General features: G+C 33.1%; 1 protein-coding gene across 4 annotated transcripts in view; it reads left to right on the forward strand.

The window, feature by feature from the left end:
- Window positions 1-17588, forward strand: part of fus (epithelial splicing regulatory protein fusilli) — a 141977-nt gene that overhangs the window by 87435 nt on the left and 36954 nt on the right. For all 4 annotated transcript variants that reach the window (XM_085960633.1, XM_085960634.1, XM_085960632.1 and 1 more), the window contains exons 6-7: window positions 4397-4486; window positions 7016-7070. In XM_085960633.1, coding sequence (XP_085816759.1) covers window positions 4397-4486; window positions 7016-7070 — 145 coding nt within the window. The remainder of the gene's footprint in view (window positions 1-4396; window positions 4487-7015; window positions 7071-17588) is intronic.

Below are 17588 nucleotides of genomic sequence, written 5' to 3' on the forward strand. Positions count from 1 at the left end.
CCACACTCCTGCGCTATTTCTGTCTTGGTCACATGTCTTTTTCTTTTCTAAATGTCTCCAATTAAACCAAATTACTAAGTACTTTTGGACCCCGTTTTAAGTGGATTCGCTTTAAGAAGTATTTTTCGGTCCCAATTACACTCGGATAACGAGGATACCTGTAGTGCATTCGGACGTTTGAATAAAATATTCAAGAGTGACTTCCCATTATCTTTGAAGTAGGTACCTACAATTAGTATTTAACCAATATGTTCTTCCAGTACCTACTAGAAGAACATATTGGTTAAACACTTATAGGTGCAAAACACGTATGGGTGCAATACATATACTTGTTATTCAAGATATTTATGGAGAGATGGATATTTTCATATCATGCAAGAATTTAAATAAATAAACAAGTACGATAGCACACAAAAGTGTTGGATATACCCAGTACAAACTGTAAAAACCTTGAAGTGGGATATGCAGGCCAAATCGCTCAAACAGATCCATCGCTGGATAAACCTTATCACCTAGTGGTACCTGAAGAATTATAAAAAACCTGAAGGATGACCATAAGCCCTATAGATGGATGAGTTAATAATGATGATAATGCTTGCATATTATGTAGATACCCAGGGCTGCATGAAGGGTACTGAAAATTGCCACCCGCCTTCCAAAAATACAATATAAAAATATTTTTTAATGGCTATTATATTATACGTCCTATTAAAAAATATAACTTTCTGAATTAGGTACAGTTATATTTTAATGTCAAGTAATTTCATTAATGTAAATATCGATATGTATCAATGGGGATTAATGTCAATAAAATTGGCCATATACCTAAACACAATTAAATTTATGCAATATGACGAAGGAAAATTTTACCACAAGCGATTTTTTCCCATCCATGAAATAAATTCAAGAGAGAAGGTAACCCTCAAAAATGTATAGTTAATGTATCAGTTCATGTCCTGACACTAAGCATTACATTGTAGCATTAAGGTTTATTATAATATTAGGACTCATTCATTCCATTGAAACTTTGAGAGAGTGGTTTTTGGTATTCTTGTACACAATCGTAATACATTAGTCATAGAACTGATATTTCAAACTCGTAATAATATTATTATGTATTTTATATTGGCGTTAAGTCTTCGATTTATCACCAATTTATAAGTGCTGCCGTCTTCGGCGGTAAGGAATATATATATATTGTAACATACTTCATATTTCAAGATAATATTCAGATATTAATATAAAAATGGTTTTATTTTGTTTTTCTGATATTTTGCTGCCGCTGAAACTAGCCGCTCGCTTGACGCATCTCTATCAATACTGACGGAGGAAAAATACTTCAATCCATTTTAAAGATTCACATGTCCTTATTATCGACAACTCGATTTTTCTTTTACATTATGGAGGATTATAACAGGTTTATCAAAAACACGACGCAGAAATAAAAACAAAAAAAGTTACTATGTACTCTATGACAACATCTTCTTGGCTACGTGTTAAAACTGTGAACTAACATGCTCCTCCCATTTTTAACCACGCTTCCATTATAAACTAATAAGTTCCTCCCATTTAGTCGACAACAGCGCCCTCCTTCACGTAGCCAAGAAGATGTTGTCGTACAATAGGTACCAACTTAAATTACGTCACACGTCACAACATATTATAAAAAATTGAGTTCCTTTATAGTTTGTCGGTTTTATGACATCACATTTTCTAAAACCCTTCCGTCACAAATCAAAATGTTATGTCAGACCCCCTCCTTTATATCTCAGAGATAATATTAGGTATTGATAATATTGTAGTATGACTTGCTCTATTTAGTATAGGATAATATTATAGATATTTACACAATATTATAAGCTGTGTATTTTTTGCTATCCCGAGAAATGAATAGACGTAATGACATCTGTAAAATAATAGATAAAGATTCAATATAATATTTATAGATTACTACTTTACCATTTTAAATCTACTATGTCTAACTACAAAAGACAGATGGCGATATATATATTTATTTAAATACTGAAATAAACAAAGCATTTTGCAATAAGTACTTTAGTAGTAGGCTTACCATAATTATTATGAAACTCTAAACCGGGACCAGAACGGGAGATAGGTCAAAGAAACAAATTTAATCACCAAAAATTGTTTTATTTTTTTTAAAGTATGTACTTACAAAAGAAGAATTCTGCTGCAGCTGATATTTAAATTTATTTCTTTATTTTACCAGTCGTACTTCTCGCTGGAATGAAGTTTTTAGATTTTCTAATAAAAAAAGTTGCACGTAATGCCGACGTGGCCAATTGAGTGACCTACTCGAGCTGTGTAGATATGAACAAATTTATATACTATTATTATCTTCACAATAAGAGCTTCAATTACGATTGGCAGACCATTCACAGCAGATTGAAGTATATTGTGCATAATATGTGCACCACATCCAATTCTGACGATATTAACACCAAGTTCTTGTTTGAGTCGGCTGTCAACCTTATTTTGCCCTCTTCTATTGACGCCTCCAAAATTCGTGTTACAACTTACTGTCACCACAAAATGCAGCTATCTTTTTATCAAACTCGCAACGACACAATGTTGAAATTATGGTTTCATTCAATATTTCCGATGTCTCGCCGCAAACAGACTCAAAATCCAGCAGTTTTACTTGCACACCTTCCAATCGTAAAAAGTATCTAACAACAACAGGCGCTAGTTTTACTTATTTTCTATTTGAAATGTCGTTTAGTAACACTTACAAGATACGTCTTCTGTCTACGGTCAATCATGACAATTTATTATTGATAATCATTCATATGCGTAATAACAACCGGGACAAAATGCCAAACCGGCCGGGACGCCGGGACTAATGTGTGAAACCGGGACAATCCCGGTCAAACCGGCACGTATGGTAAGCCTATTTAGTAGGTATACTCGGTATTCTTCTTACCGTACGCGAATATGCTTACTGTATTATATATATACATATCTTACTCTTATCGTAATGTTGATATGTATATTAATAACTACATAGGTTACACCTCCCTGATTATTATGAAAAATTCATTGTTGTATGGTTTATGGGGCCGAACGTCAAGCCTATTACTGCATAAACAACCTGATTTCTATTGTATGATAAGAATGACATTGAGTATTGCTACTATTATTATTGGCAATGCAATATTATGTAATTTATTTTTCATGAATTTATGCGGTTAGCCATCCATTACCTGATTGTGGACGAAAATAAAATGACATTAAAAAATATAATGTGATATTTTAAATAAAAAATAATGTAGCTCACCTAAAGAATATAAAACAACACAGGAAATTACACTATCTATTATTTAAGTGCATAACATTATATCACCTGCAATAGTTTTGTCTGTAAAATAATCATATTATGATTTATGGTTTGGGAAAAGAAGAGAGGAATGGAAGATTAATAATAGCAAAATAACCTGGCAAAGCAGGGACAGCGTTTCAGTGAGTCACAAAGTGTATGGACTGGAATAAGTCCATAAATAAAATGTGCCAAAATTGTGAATAGATTTCAATGGCATTTCTAGACTGGGGGAAATGGTATAAATCCTTTCTACCTTCCCCATGCCCGGTGCCCTAGTTTGCCGAGTCGCTTCTGAGCAATGAGTGCAACCTAATATTGTGCTTAAGATACAATGGGTAAAAGATTTGATATCCTCATCGGGAGAAGCGACTCACAACCCTGTGATTAATGTAATATTCCGGATTCACATAACTGTGCAATAATGTCCCTAATTTGACCGACACAGAGAAGAGCAGTAACTTGCAGATATCAGGATGTCAAGGAACTGAAATCCACTCTGACATCTGAGAAGGAGAAGAGATGATAGCAGGTTGCAGTCAACACTTCAGTAAAATTTAAAAAAAAAGATCAATACAAACCACCTATGTGGGTCTATTCTATACTTAACGCTAAAGTGATAAAGTGATAAATATTATCAAACATAGGGTAGGTCAGGGCTCGAAATGGACCGGAACGCACCGGAGCGCCGTTCCGGTTTATAAAATCTCCAAAATTATCGCTCCGTCTCGTGGAAATATTAATTTGACCACCTGAGCTAGATATGTCACATAATAAAAAAATCTAACAGACTTATTTTTATAAAATACATATGCAATTAGATAACAACGTTAATATTTTCATAAAATTATCGAGCGCTCCGGTTCGTAAAATTTTTCATTTCGAACGCTGGGGTAGGTTTGTATCAAAGCAAAGTATTAGCACTTATTGTAATTGCAATAGGTTGGTTGTAATTCTATATTTTAACAACAGCAAGAGAGGCGCTGTTAAAATGTATTTAACACTTGATTTTTGTATTAATCTCTTTACATTATTTTCCTTGACTTATATATATTACAGATCTAACAATACCAAAGTACGAAGGAAACGATTTTTATATGAAAGAAGCTAAAGAAATGGCGGACGTGATACAAAGAATGATCTCCGATGGTATGTTACTAACTAAACCTTTTTTATACATATTTTAATATGAAATACACCACTATTCACCCTCTAATCAGAGCATGGGTAATAACTTTCACAATCTGAAGATTGACAGACTTTTTTATATAAGGTTGGCACTCAAAGTAACGTGACCAACAACACATTGATAGAATAAATTATATGTAAATCTTACCCAGCGCAATGGCAGAGTCAATATTCAACAGTCACAAACCTTGATTTATATAAAACAGGCATGTCAATCGAGAGATGGATTTCGGTCAGTAATATAGGAATTGAGTGTTGTAATCTTATATGGTTCAATGAGATTTTAACGGGGAAGCATTGACGATTCCTATTTTTATTTCATTTATCTGCTTATGTGAGAGTCGTAATCAAATATTAACCATGAGAAACCTAATGTGATTTTGTCATATCACTTGATTTGTATTGCATCACTCACGGCCTGCCGCAAGGGTAAGAATAAGAGAAAATGTGAATCTCCGTGTTTTAAACAGATGCACAGTATTTGTTTGTGAAAGAGAAGTGTTATAATTTGTAACGCCTCAGTGACTTTATAATACGTTCGTTTGAGTTGAAGAATGACAATAATTGGTGGACTGTGGTAGATCACTACCAGTTTTATTAGTGGACTGTATATCACATCCTACTTAAAGTTGGACATGCCTGGTATAAAATGATTTAATTATGAAAATTTTATTATGTAAGTAAACTAATATAATATGAATAGTACAAATTGATATATTCTTTTCTATTGAAAAATAAAAGAGAATATTCAGAAATATCCATATGTACTGAATTTTTTTTTATAAAAACAGAACATTACGATTGAGTGTACCAGAAAATATTTTGTTATGTGCACTGATCTATGTAGGTACAGACCTACAAACTTATCTAAAGAATGGATGGGGGAATCACTGTCGAAAACTACCCAATCAAGACTCGCAACTGGTCAGAATCTGACATTCGAATGACGTTTCAAAATGGCGTCCATATGGTAGTTCGTAGTTCCTTTTTTGACCATTCTTTAGATAAGTTTGTAGGACTGTACCTAATTTATTATTAGTGTTTTCGGTTGATTATATTAACAAGCACTCTTCGCTAGGGAATCCAATCCCGAGCCAAAATTCTGATCCCGGGATTTCGGGATTACAATTTGATAATCCCGGGATTGGCATTTTTTCCATTGTTAATACATTTTTTTTTATATTTACAAATAACATTAATAAAATCGGTCAAAAATAAATCTAGTATAATTTATACTATTTAAGACATTTTTATACAATGTTTTCATTAGCTCGTATTCTTATTTGTCCGGTGGTTGTTTGTCCGGTACAAATCTTATAATCGATTTTTAACTAACTTCCCGGCTAGCTAGTGTATTTGAAACTTTTAGAATATACCAGAACACGATGCCAATGCATACATTTAATACCTTTAGCCATCTTTTAAGCAGAATCGAATTCATTTTCAATTAATTCTGTTTTGTATAGAAAGTTATTTCAGAAAAATCCGTAAAAAGTTAAAGACTATTATTGGTTACTAAGGCGGTGGTCCTAGCAACTAAATTATTAATATATACGTGCGTTACTATGGAAATCAAAATGAAATGTCAAAATGACATTTCAGTATTTTATATTTGTTTGTTTGTTTGTTTTTTATTTAATTCATACAAGTACAAGTTTGAGCATATTCAGTATAATAATTCAACAGAAAATTTAAAAACGTTGTATATAAAAAAAAAATTATCTTGTAATTATTATTGTTAATTATGTTAATTGTTCAATCTTGAAAATACATAAGTTTAATGGAGTAAATAATATTGTGATATAAATAATAATGTGAATTTAATATGAGATTGCTGTTTCTGGTAGTAAAAACTCATTAATTAAGTTAGCTACATTTAAAATAGTAAAGCATATCGTGGTTGGTGTATGGCCTTTCTGCTTCATAAATCTAATTAATCAGCCAAATATGAAACTGCTGTAAAACTTATAAGATCATGGTGGAATTACTTTGTTAAAAGTGCGAAGAATTGTTTTATTCCAATCTTTCTCATTTTTATTAATTTATGTGAAAAAATAAAATGAATCGGCAACTTACATATGGGTATAAATACAACTTTATCAAACTCAGTTTATTTCTAATTTAGTTATTTGTTATTAAAAGTATTTTTTCTGTTATTTTAGTTTTTATTTTATTTTCCATAAAAATTGATAAAAAATCAATCCCGAAATCCCGGGATTATGTTTACCAATCCCGGGATTCATAGGTATCGAAAATAGCTCGGGATCCCGGGATTCGGGATCCCGGGATTGGATTCCCTACTCTTCGCCACTTGTCAATTGACTTTAAAAGAGTAACAGTTGTAGTTATGAATCTTGTTTTTTCTAATCCCACTGTGGCAGATGTGAGAATGTGCGAACGTGGTAGCGATCATTGGGTCAAAGTTTGATTAATATACATGAAATCGCACAACAATGGAGCGATACTTGATTTTTTATATTTATTTCACAGGATTCCAGTTTGGGTTTCCCGAAACAGTCGACATGGTGTTAGAACCAGGAATATGGTGAGTTTAATATTTATTTTACAATAAGTTTAATTTGATGGGTGCATGCAACAAATCCGATAAACACAGTTAAGTACCTAAGATGAAATAAATAATGAAGCTTGATTGAGAGTAGTAGTGAGAACGATGTTAATTCGAAAATAAGTACAGCACAAAGTAATGAGTTTAAAGTATTCAAGCCTATTTAAATATCCCACCGTTTTATAGCACGGCCTGGTACTTGAGGCCTGCCTTCTTGGAATTTGGTCAACTCACTCTCAACTGGTAAAATGTATGTTACAATCTCATAGCTAATTTTGACATAAAACACAATTTATTACATACTATTCTTAAGTAAAATGACTGATTAAGAGACTGCCACAAGACGGTTCTGGCCTAATCTTCAAAGGGGGGTCGATTTAGTGATTGTCACTACCTACATATACCTTTTTATTTTGTTATTGTTAGTGAAACAGTCGAACTCTGTTATTATGATCACGGACACAGCGAGATCTCGGATGTAATGAGAAAACATTCGTTGACATTTAAGTTTATAATTTTCTCCATACATTTATTCACTTTTATAACGAGCTACTTATCGGATATACACGAGCTAAAATATCGTCAAAAACCTTCTTAAAACTGTTTCGATTTATGACACTAGTTAAGTGTCTAAGTACCTAATTGGTGTTTTTGCCGACAACATTGAAAAAGTATCCACGCATATGGTTGAAATTTCATGTAAAAAATCCAAGCTGAAGTCAGTAGGTACCTACAAGTGTTCATTACAATAAACAACTTCTTTTGTAGTTTATGAATGCCATGCTTGTTTTGGGGATTTTTACGATGGTTTTCAGATTTTTTATGTTCTATTTCTATTTTTGTTTGAATTGCGACTTTTTGTGTTATGTGACCGCTCATTTAAAAATACCTATTCTCTGATATAACGAGTAATAACCAAGTTCGACTGTAGTATATTTACTGCAACAATTTTAATTAAAAAGTGACACATAAAAATGAAGATTAGTAAGTAGTATAGATAAGATGGGTATCTACATAAGGCAAGTTCAGAGATGCCACATCTTTATATGGAATACTTGCAATACACACGGGCGGCCAAACCATGGGGCGATAGTGCTCCATTATGCGGCAACTTGCATTGTGTATATGCCGACCATTAGACATTTCAAATCTACATTACATATTTTTATTAATATTATTGTCTTTTTTATCAATAATACTTATGTTTGATTTTGTACAGATTGTTTCATGGCGATAACTACAAGGGAATAATAATATATTAATTTATTATTAAATTGATGTAGTATTTAACAATATGTTTCATTATTTGCCGAGTAATAATCGCGGAGGCAGCACTAAATCACAATGATACAATGCACTTAATAACTAACTTAAACGCTGATATTTACGCAGCATTTAAAACAGCATGCTGATAATAATTATTCTTAAATTAAACATTAAAATACATAAAGCAAGTGAATGCATATTGCACACTGCACACAATATAATATTAACTGCAAAAATAAACATTCTAATCAACGAATACAGTAGGTAGTTTGGTTATAACGCCATTTTATAATAATTATTAACGTCATCATTTTCATTTAACTATAGCATAATATAAGCGAAATGATTTGAATCCAAGTTGTTGTAGAATATTTATTTCAATCTTTATTGTTATATGTACAAACCAATATGGAACATCTTCAAAGGTCATCTCACGAAGAAGTTTCTTGACAGTTTTTTTTTTTATGGGAAACGGATGTAAGTGCTTGTGCGGATTGGTCGAGTAATTTAGTCGAATGCCAAGTAATTTAGTAACTGAACACGTATGAACAGTCAAATTTAGTTGAGTAATTTAGTAAAATCATTTAGTCGAGTCGATCCAATTTATTCTATTTTTTTGATCGAGTAGTGACTCCCACCACCTCTCACTAAATACTAAACAAGCCACGAGACAAGTCTGAACATGTTATGTTTAGTCAAGTTCATTAGTTGTTGTTGAATTTCTTCCTCCAATTGTTCTAATACCTATATGAAGTTATTAACTTATTTTTTTTTTTAATTATAAAAATTTCAATAAAAATAAAGTTATATTCTTAAATCTTGTGAATTATCCGTTGAATAAAAAAAATAGTTTATTTTTGCTTTGTTATGTTGTGTTTTGTTCATTTTGACACGTCACTTAGTAATGTGCTGTGTTCGGACACTTTTCAGTTACTAAATCACTCGCCACTCGACAATCACTCAACCAGTCCAAACCGGCCTTTAGCCACTTGCTCAACCTACAAAGTCTATGCTCTAGGTCTAAACACACACATGAATTTGTTAGACCCAGGATTCAAAGCCTGGACCCACAATTTCATAAGCGGGCACGTTATCATAGGCACTGTAGTAGAAAAATTGTGATTCTCGAATTATTTTTATAAAGTTTTATTTAGATGTTTATTTTTTCTAGTATTGCCATATTCAGTCATATTTTTGTAATCTATCATCCTAACTTTTGAACAAATTTAATTATCAGTGATGAAATCATATAAGTAGGTACACCAAATATATCAAACACATTGGTAGATATACCTACTTTATTATTATTTTATGCAGGGCTTTTTTTGTATTATAACGCGATGGAACGGTGTTCCGGCACATTTTTTCATGGTATTTTTAAAGTTTCAAAAGCAATTAGATGAAACATTGTTCGCGATTACATAGTACAAGTTAATTTTCCTGAATCACCACATATCCTGAAAAACTATCATGTTTGATATGTGCATTGAATACTATTACCATTTCTTCAAGTGAATGAGAACGGGAATTTTCACAAATGAATCTAATTATGACCCCAATAAAAGCTTCGTTAAAGACCAAAACAGTTTTGGGACTTTTGTTCATCAAACTCGTCGGACCACCTTTGACACTTTTTGGTCCTTCAAAATACGTTGATCAGTGGTTACTCAGTGGAAGACATTCGGCCATAAACTCTAACACTAAGAAAATGAATCAAGACGATTTGCCAGACGAAAATTGGACTGAATTTTAGAAATCCCCATGGCCCCCACTAGGTGGGACTGACAGAGGTGTAGCCTGGGGAATTAACCAGATAAGTGAGATAAACGCACATCACGAATATGCTCTAATCGTAAAAAAATCGCCTGTGGTGCTAATTTCCTTCAAGCGTATTAACATTTTAAAATATGCGGTTGTGTAATTGCATTTTTTGCTTAATGTTTGTTGATACACTGAATACCCTTAATTTTACTTCGAACACCATTCGAAAAATGGTACTATAGATCGTCACACTGCCTTTAACCTTAGTCATAGGTAGGGGGGCCACCAAAGATCCTGGATCCTGGAGACCCTGAAAGCCCGCTTTAGGATGTGGAGGCCATAGAAATCCCTTTATACTTTTATTCAAATATTAATGTTTTTCCAATTTAATTTTTTACAACTTTTTATGCGCTTGGTGGCATAGGAAAAGTTGCTTTAAATGATATTTGAATATAATTTTCTTTAGTAGGTAAGAAGTTTAGCAAGGAATGAGTTCCGGCGCCTTTGTTTAAAAAAAAAGCCCTTATTTTATGGTTGAATTATTTTTTACGTAAGTAGGTACCTACCTACAATATTTTTTTATAATGTTACATTTATTTTATTTAAACCTACTTAATTGCGTACATCACTCAAACAACAAGTGTAATAATATACGATTCTAGTCGGTTATGTGGAATACAGCGGCAAACACATTTTAAAAATACCCTATATACTCGATTATTTGTTAGTTTGGATTAGTTTAGGTTAGGTTTGGTTAGATTAACCTAACAAATAATCCAGTATTTCGGCTATTTTCAAAATATGTTTGCCGCTGTATTCCACATAACCGTCTTGTACCTAATATAACTATACGTAAGTATACACACATTACATTATTTTTTTTTTCATTCTGCCATATTAATTTAATAGATTCCCTTGATATATTTCTTTTTATCTGGCAACACTGCCACTCATTCCAAGTTTGAAGTTTGAATTAGTGTTGTGTGTCGTGTTCTGGCTGTGCTCTATTAAAAGTATGCAACGCAAGGAGTCCGATTCGGAAAATAATTATTTGTGAAACATTAGAACCTTTCTGCTATCAAATAGCCAAAGAATCTGCTCATATATTCCACGATCTGTCTGTGTATTACAAAACGTCAATTGAACAGCCGTGTGTTACAAAGTTCAGTGTAAACATACTACACAAAATTATTATTCCAACAATACGTATTATAGCAACCTGTCGTTTCTTTCGATTTGACTACTCGGCTTTTCGATTGAAATACTACTGTCATACCATTTCCGAATACCTATATGACGGTAAGTAAACTTATTTGAACCTTATAATTATTATTTAACATCTTATCGACTTGTTATTTACCTTTATTTTACGTTAATTAGGTAGGTATACTTTCGTAGATCATAGAACAATTGCATGCCTTATGTTTCGACCACTTTTGTCTCAATTTAATTCTAAAATGTAATTATTACTGTCGATATTTATAAATAAAAAATATTGTAGGCATTGATTTAATTTTGATGACACAAAATCAAGACGTGGTCCTCGTGTATTTTGCAAGACAAAGTGTACTAGGTATGCATAAAACTTGTTTTGATGTAATAACTTACAATTTCTGATTAGAATCCTACCGGAATACGTGTAGACTTTAAAAATATTAACGTTGTTTTTATTTTTTATATTGTTGCGAAAAATATTTTGTGTATGGGTATATAAATAATTTTATTATCGACAACCGCAGTGATTAATCAGCGACATAATGACAAGGTAACTTCAATAATTCGGCTGTTAGGTATTAAAAATTTTGGCAAAACAAATTTATAAATTTAATTTCTGTTATTCAAAAAGCATTGAAATGCAAACGATTCTTATACAATATTCTGTATCGATTCGTTTTTGCATAGCATCAACCTAAATATTATATTATGCTAAGTTAAGATATCGTTTTAATGTAATATTATGGCTACCTACCAAGTTGATAATATGTTATCGCCCACAGGGGTCCAATACAGCATACTGGGGCTGAACCCAGGACCGCTGTCAGTAAATGCGGGGCCTGTAGGCTCGTTATTTTTTTTTGTTGTCTCTACCGGGAAATCGAAAAAGTCCCCTCAGGAAAAATGTCATCAAATTTTTCGTAGGCGTCATCGAGAGATAATTTTTTCTTGTTATTTATTATTTTTGTTGTCAGGCGCGAGGTCCGATTATACCTAAACCAGGGCTGGCTGAACCCCTGAATACTCTCACTAAGTATCTACTTACATAATATTATAAAATAATATGATATTGGTTACATAGAGTGGAGGTATCTAGGATAAAGATTCCATTAAGTACGTTTTTTTTGTCCTTGTTAAAAACTAATGAATGACTAAAATCTACTTAAGCCGCGTTGACACGATCCAAGTTGACTTGGATCGAGCGCCATCCGAGCGCACTCGTACGAGACAGCTTCATACTAATTACTCCTATCCAAACTACTCGGACCGCGTCCTACTCATCCGAGTTAGCTCGGCTAGGAGTAATTAGTATGAAGCTGTCTCGTACGAGTGCGCTCGGATGGCGCTCGGTCCCAGTCAACTTGGATCATGTCAACGCGGCTTAACCTAGAAACATATAATAATATGTACCTCATTACATATTATGTACCTTTTGTTAATTTTAAATATTTATATATTCTTACCTTCCATCTACATCATAGGTACAATACTGGTAGGTATATAGTGATTTGTTTAGCGCGTGAAAAAATATGCATTACCTTTATACCTACATACCTACATTGTATTTAATATTATTATATTTTCGATCAAAACATTTTGCGTTTTCGTTTTGTGGACTTCACACCAAAGCCTAGATGTAAATAATTAATGCATACATTCACTCAGAAAATGTTAAAGTTTAAAAATATCGGGAACACGTTTCAACCCAACGCCTGTTTTAAATTTTAAATTTCGATAGAGAATAGAAAATCAGCTCTCCTTGTTTCTTATCTAAAGTAACTTTTGACCTCCGGCCCAACTTTATGTGGATATATACATAATAATTATTACTAAACTTGCACATGTGTACCTACTTCTTGACACATTTTGAGATAATGACAAAAAAACGTTTTCTTTTTTATTCATAATATTCATTTTCGTATTACCTACAGAAGTATTGGTAGGAATGGTAGGTACCTATATTATTTTTTATATTGATGTTCTTCTTACCTACATAGTATTTTTAAAATGATGTTATACGTACCTACCATTATCTTTCTAAGCGCGTATGTGGGTAATTATTTACAGTGGTGTACTTACTAATATTAAGTTAGTATTTATTTGCACCTGGGTCGGCAAATTTATTGTCCACCAATGTTATGAAAAGCAATAATTATTGTTTAGCCACTGTACCTATCTATGATTTTTTTTCTTTATTTGTTGATTTTATTATATTATCAAAAACCAACCATGAGAAATCTGTCGGTGAAGCTTATATTTTTTAATAACGCAGTACGGGGACCCTATGTTTGAACACCTGACATCCGGACCGCCCCCACATGTTTAATGGAGTGTATTTTCATCGCATTAGCATAGGTATGTGCATGGCCCCCACAAGGGGGGGGGGGGCTGACAGGGTTTCAGCCTGAGGTGGCCGGCGTGGCGGGTTGACCAGATAAATGAGATAAACACATCATAAATTTGCTTTAATCGTAAAAAAGTCACCTGCGGCGCTTTTATACATCATGAGTCATGACCACAGAACAGATAATAAATTCATGACCATTGACATTTTAAATTATATGATGTGCAATATTGTAATATTTCATTATTGTGTGTCGATACACCTCCATAATTAAAGTAGATGTATTAAAAATACAAAAAATCGCTAGTAATATACTGAATGTACCCTTCATTTGTCCTGAAACACAATTTGAAAAACGCTAATGTAGTGCGTCACACTGCCTTTAACCTTAGCGATAGGTAGGGGGGGCGCCAAAGATCCTAGCCTGCGAGCCCGCTTCAGGATGTGGGGCCATGGATATGTGTACCTAATCTATCGGTATCTCTGGGTATAATGAAAGTAGACGGAAAAGCCTTTGACAGTAAAAATCGCAGATTTATGCAGTAAGTATATGGCCGAGCGGATATTTCGTGGATCCCAGGTTCGAATCCTGGGTCTGGCTGGCAAATACACATATTGTTTTTCAATGTCTGTTTGGATTATGGATATAAGTCTATAATGTTAGCTACTCGAGAAAATGGCTAACATTCATTTCTTGTAAAAAACAAAAACCTGTTAATGCAAACCCCCACTCCGTGGAGGCCTATAATGATCTTTTTAGGATCGGACATTGTCGAAAAAAAAAGTATAATATTATCAGATGTACTAATCAGTGGCGTGCGGTCCATATATTCTGTAGTAGATGAAGAGCATTTCCGAAATATTCGATGAATAACTACGTAATAATACCATTATTTCTTTTACGTAAAGATGTAAGTATCTCAGTGATACCACTCCGCAATACTTCACCATACTTCGTCATACAACGTCAGCCTGACAAGATTTAGTTATGAAATTATAACTCATAAGAAGATTATATACGTATCAAATAGTAGGTATGTAGGTTTGAACAGCATCCTCACAAGAAAAAGTCACCAGTATAACCTAAGTGAAGTTAATATATTATATTTTATGTTCCTGCCAGCGCATCGGGCCTCCAAGTAGCTAAAGCCGCCGTTGCCCACTCAGGGCCCAATCTCCATATACATAACTTTACGTCGGTATAGACCAGTGGTCTTCAAACTATGTTCTGCGAGTCAAAATTAAAATTCGACAAAAGACCTAGACTTCGACAAATTGTGTAAAAAATGTAATTATTTTATGATACTCGTATAATTTTTCTAACGATGGGATGGAATTCCCCGAAAAAAACTTATAATGCTAAGGGTTCTGTGAGTCGAAGTTTGAAGATTACTGGTATATACTATTAACTATAGGATAAGATTCTGATTGAGTTGCTTTGTCAATTCACAACAACAAAAATCGATGCAGAACTGGTTGCATTTTGGATATCGGTAAAGGATCAACAACACCCTTTTCTGGGTGGTTACTAAAGTAAGCGAATTCTGGTTCTATGTCAGACGACTTGCCATTACAATGCTGAATTTTTGGCTGTATGTAATAAAAAACGAAATACCTATCGCTCTACACGCGCTACAATGATATTGGATTTCCAGTTGTAACCTTCTGTTGTTTTCGTATAAAATCGCCGAAGCAAATTCGAGTGTGATGTTCTGATGTTAGTTCCATTTTTTTATGCAAAAAGATCCTCTAATTACTTTCATAGTTTGTATGAAGTATTTTCGCCTCATTTTCTCATGTTTAGGCTGAAATTCTATATCAGAAGGTGTTTGATTTCATGATTTGTGAAACTGTGTAATGTAATGAATAAAAATAATTCCTATTAATTGTTCAGGGCGACGCGCAACAATGCCTTGCACTCTGTGGGCATCGTGAAATGAAATACTGCTCATATTATTTTCACTTACCTAATTAGTATTTTTTATAACGTCTTGTATTTGAAGTAAGTAGGTGCTTGCTCTTTTTCAATTTTGAATTTACCTAATTGAAAAAGCGGTGTGCGGTGCCACCGCATTACAAAACTAAATGGTACCTACCAGTGGCGAAGGGTGGAGGTAGGCTGTTAAGATCCGACATAAATAGTGCACGCTAAACTTGTCAGTCATACGCAGGACTTTTTTTGTAATGTAACGCCGTAGAACGGCGTTCCGGCATTTTTTTCACGGTATTTATTAATGTTTCAAAAGCAATTAGAATTAGTTGAAACATTGTTCGCGATTACATAGTACAAGTTAATTTTCCTGAATTCATCTCATATGAAAAGACATATCCTGAAAAACTATCACGTTTGATATGTGCATTGAATACTATTGCCATTTCTTCAAGTGAATGTGAACGGGAATTTTCGCAAATGAATCTAATTATTACCCCAATAAGAGCTTCGTTGAAGACCAAAACAGTTTCGGCACTTTTGGTCATCAAACTCGTCGGACCACATTTGACACTTTTCGATCATTCAAAATACATTGATCGGTGGTGACTCAGTGGAAGAAGACATTCGGCCATAGACTCTAACTATAAGAAAAGGAATCGAGACGATTTGTCAGACGAAAATTGGACTGAACTTTGGAAATCACCATGGCCCCCACAAAGGGGGGGCTGACAGGGCTTTAGTCTGGGGGATCGACCAGATAATTGAAATAACGCACATCACAAATTTGCTCTAATTGTAAAAAAATCGCCTGCGGCGCTAATTTCCTTCGGACATATTAACATTTTAAAATATGTGGTTGTGTAATTGCATTTTTTGGTTAAGGGGGGACATGATCGTCGAAGGTCAAAATTGAGTTTTTATTGTATTTTCAAACCATGATCCTGGACACTCCTTAAATGTTGTAGATAATCTATTTATATAATTTTGAAGCCTTATTATCCTTAATAGTTATTTTAAATATTTGATGACTGCATAAAGTATTTTTGTTACATAAAATAGTATTCTTTTAAACCTCTCGCTCTAATGTTTTAGAATATAGTCATATTTCGGTACATAACTGTGCAGTGGTGTTAAGATTTTTTACGTTTATTAATTTTTAAACGTATTTATGAAACCATTAGTATAATTTATTAGGAGATAATTTTTGTAAAATATTCACGATAAAAAATTATATTGATAATCTCTGTGATCCCAAATTTGACAAGAATTAGGCATTTTATTATTCAAAAAATCGGCAAGATTAACACATTTGAAGATAATTCTAAAGATACTTATTATAAGCTATGTCTTTGACCATTCAAGTGTGATAAACATCTTATGAATAATGATTGCTTTATAATAATTATTGCCCTAAGAATAAGGTAGTGTTTTTTTGAAATACGCCATTTCTTTTGTCATTCCCTAGTGGTTAAGCTACAACATACGGCCGTGGCCATAAATTGACAAACTATAATTAAAGTAGGGAGTAAAATTATGTTAACGCGCGTGTTTGAACATGTACCTAACCGAATTTTTTTAATTTTTTTTTTAAACGGTACATGTTCAAACACGCGCGTCAATATCATTTTACTCCCTACTCTAATTATAGTTTGTCAATTTATGGCTACGGCCGTATGTTGTAGCTTAACCACTGGGGAATGACAAAAGAAATGGCGTATTTCAAAAAAACACTACCTTATTCTTAGGTAAATAATTATTATAAAGCAATCATTATTCATAAGATGTTTATCATACTTAAATGGTCAAAGACATAGCTTATAATAAGTATCTTTAGAATCATCTTCAAATGTGTTAATCTTGCCGATTTTTTGAATAATAAAATGCCTAATTCTTGTCAAATTTGGGATCACAGAGATTATCAATATAATTTTTTATCGTGAATATTTTACAAAAATTATCTCCTAATAAATTATACTAA

The sequence above is a fragment of the Rhyacophila brunnea genome, unplaced genomic scaffold (genome assembly GCF_057557595.1).
Source record: "Rhyacophila brunnea isolate RB1 unplaced genomic scaffold, BYU_Rbru_1.0 scaffold_12, whole genome shotgun sequence".
NCBI lineage: Eukaryota > Metazoa > Arthropoda > Insecta > Trichoptera > Rhyacophilidae > Rhyacophila > Rhyacophila brunnea.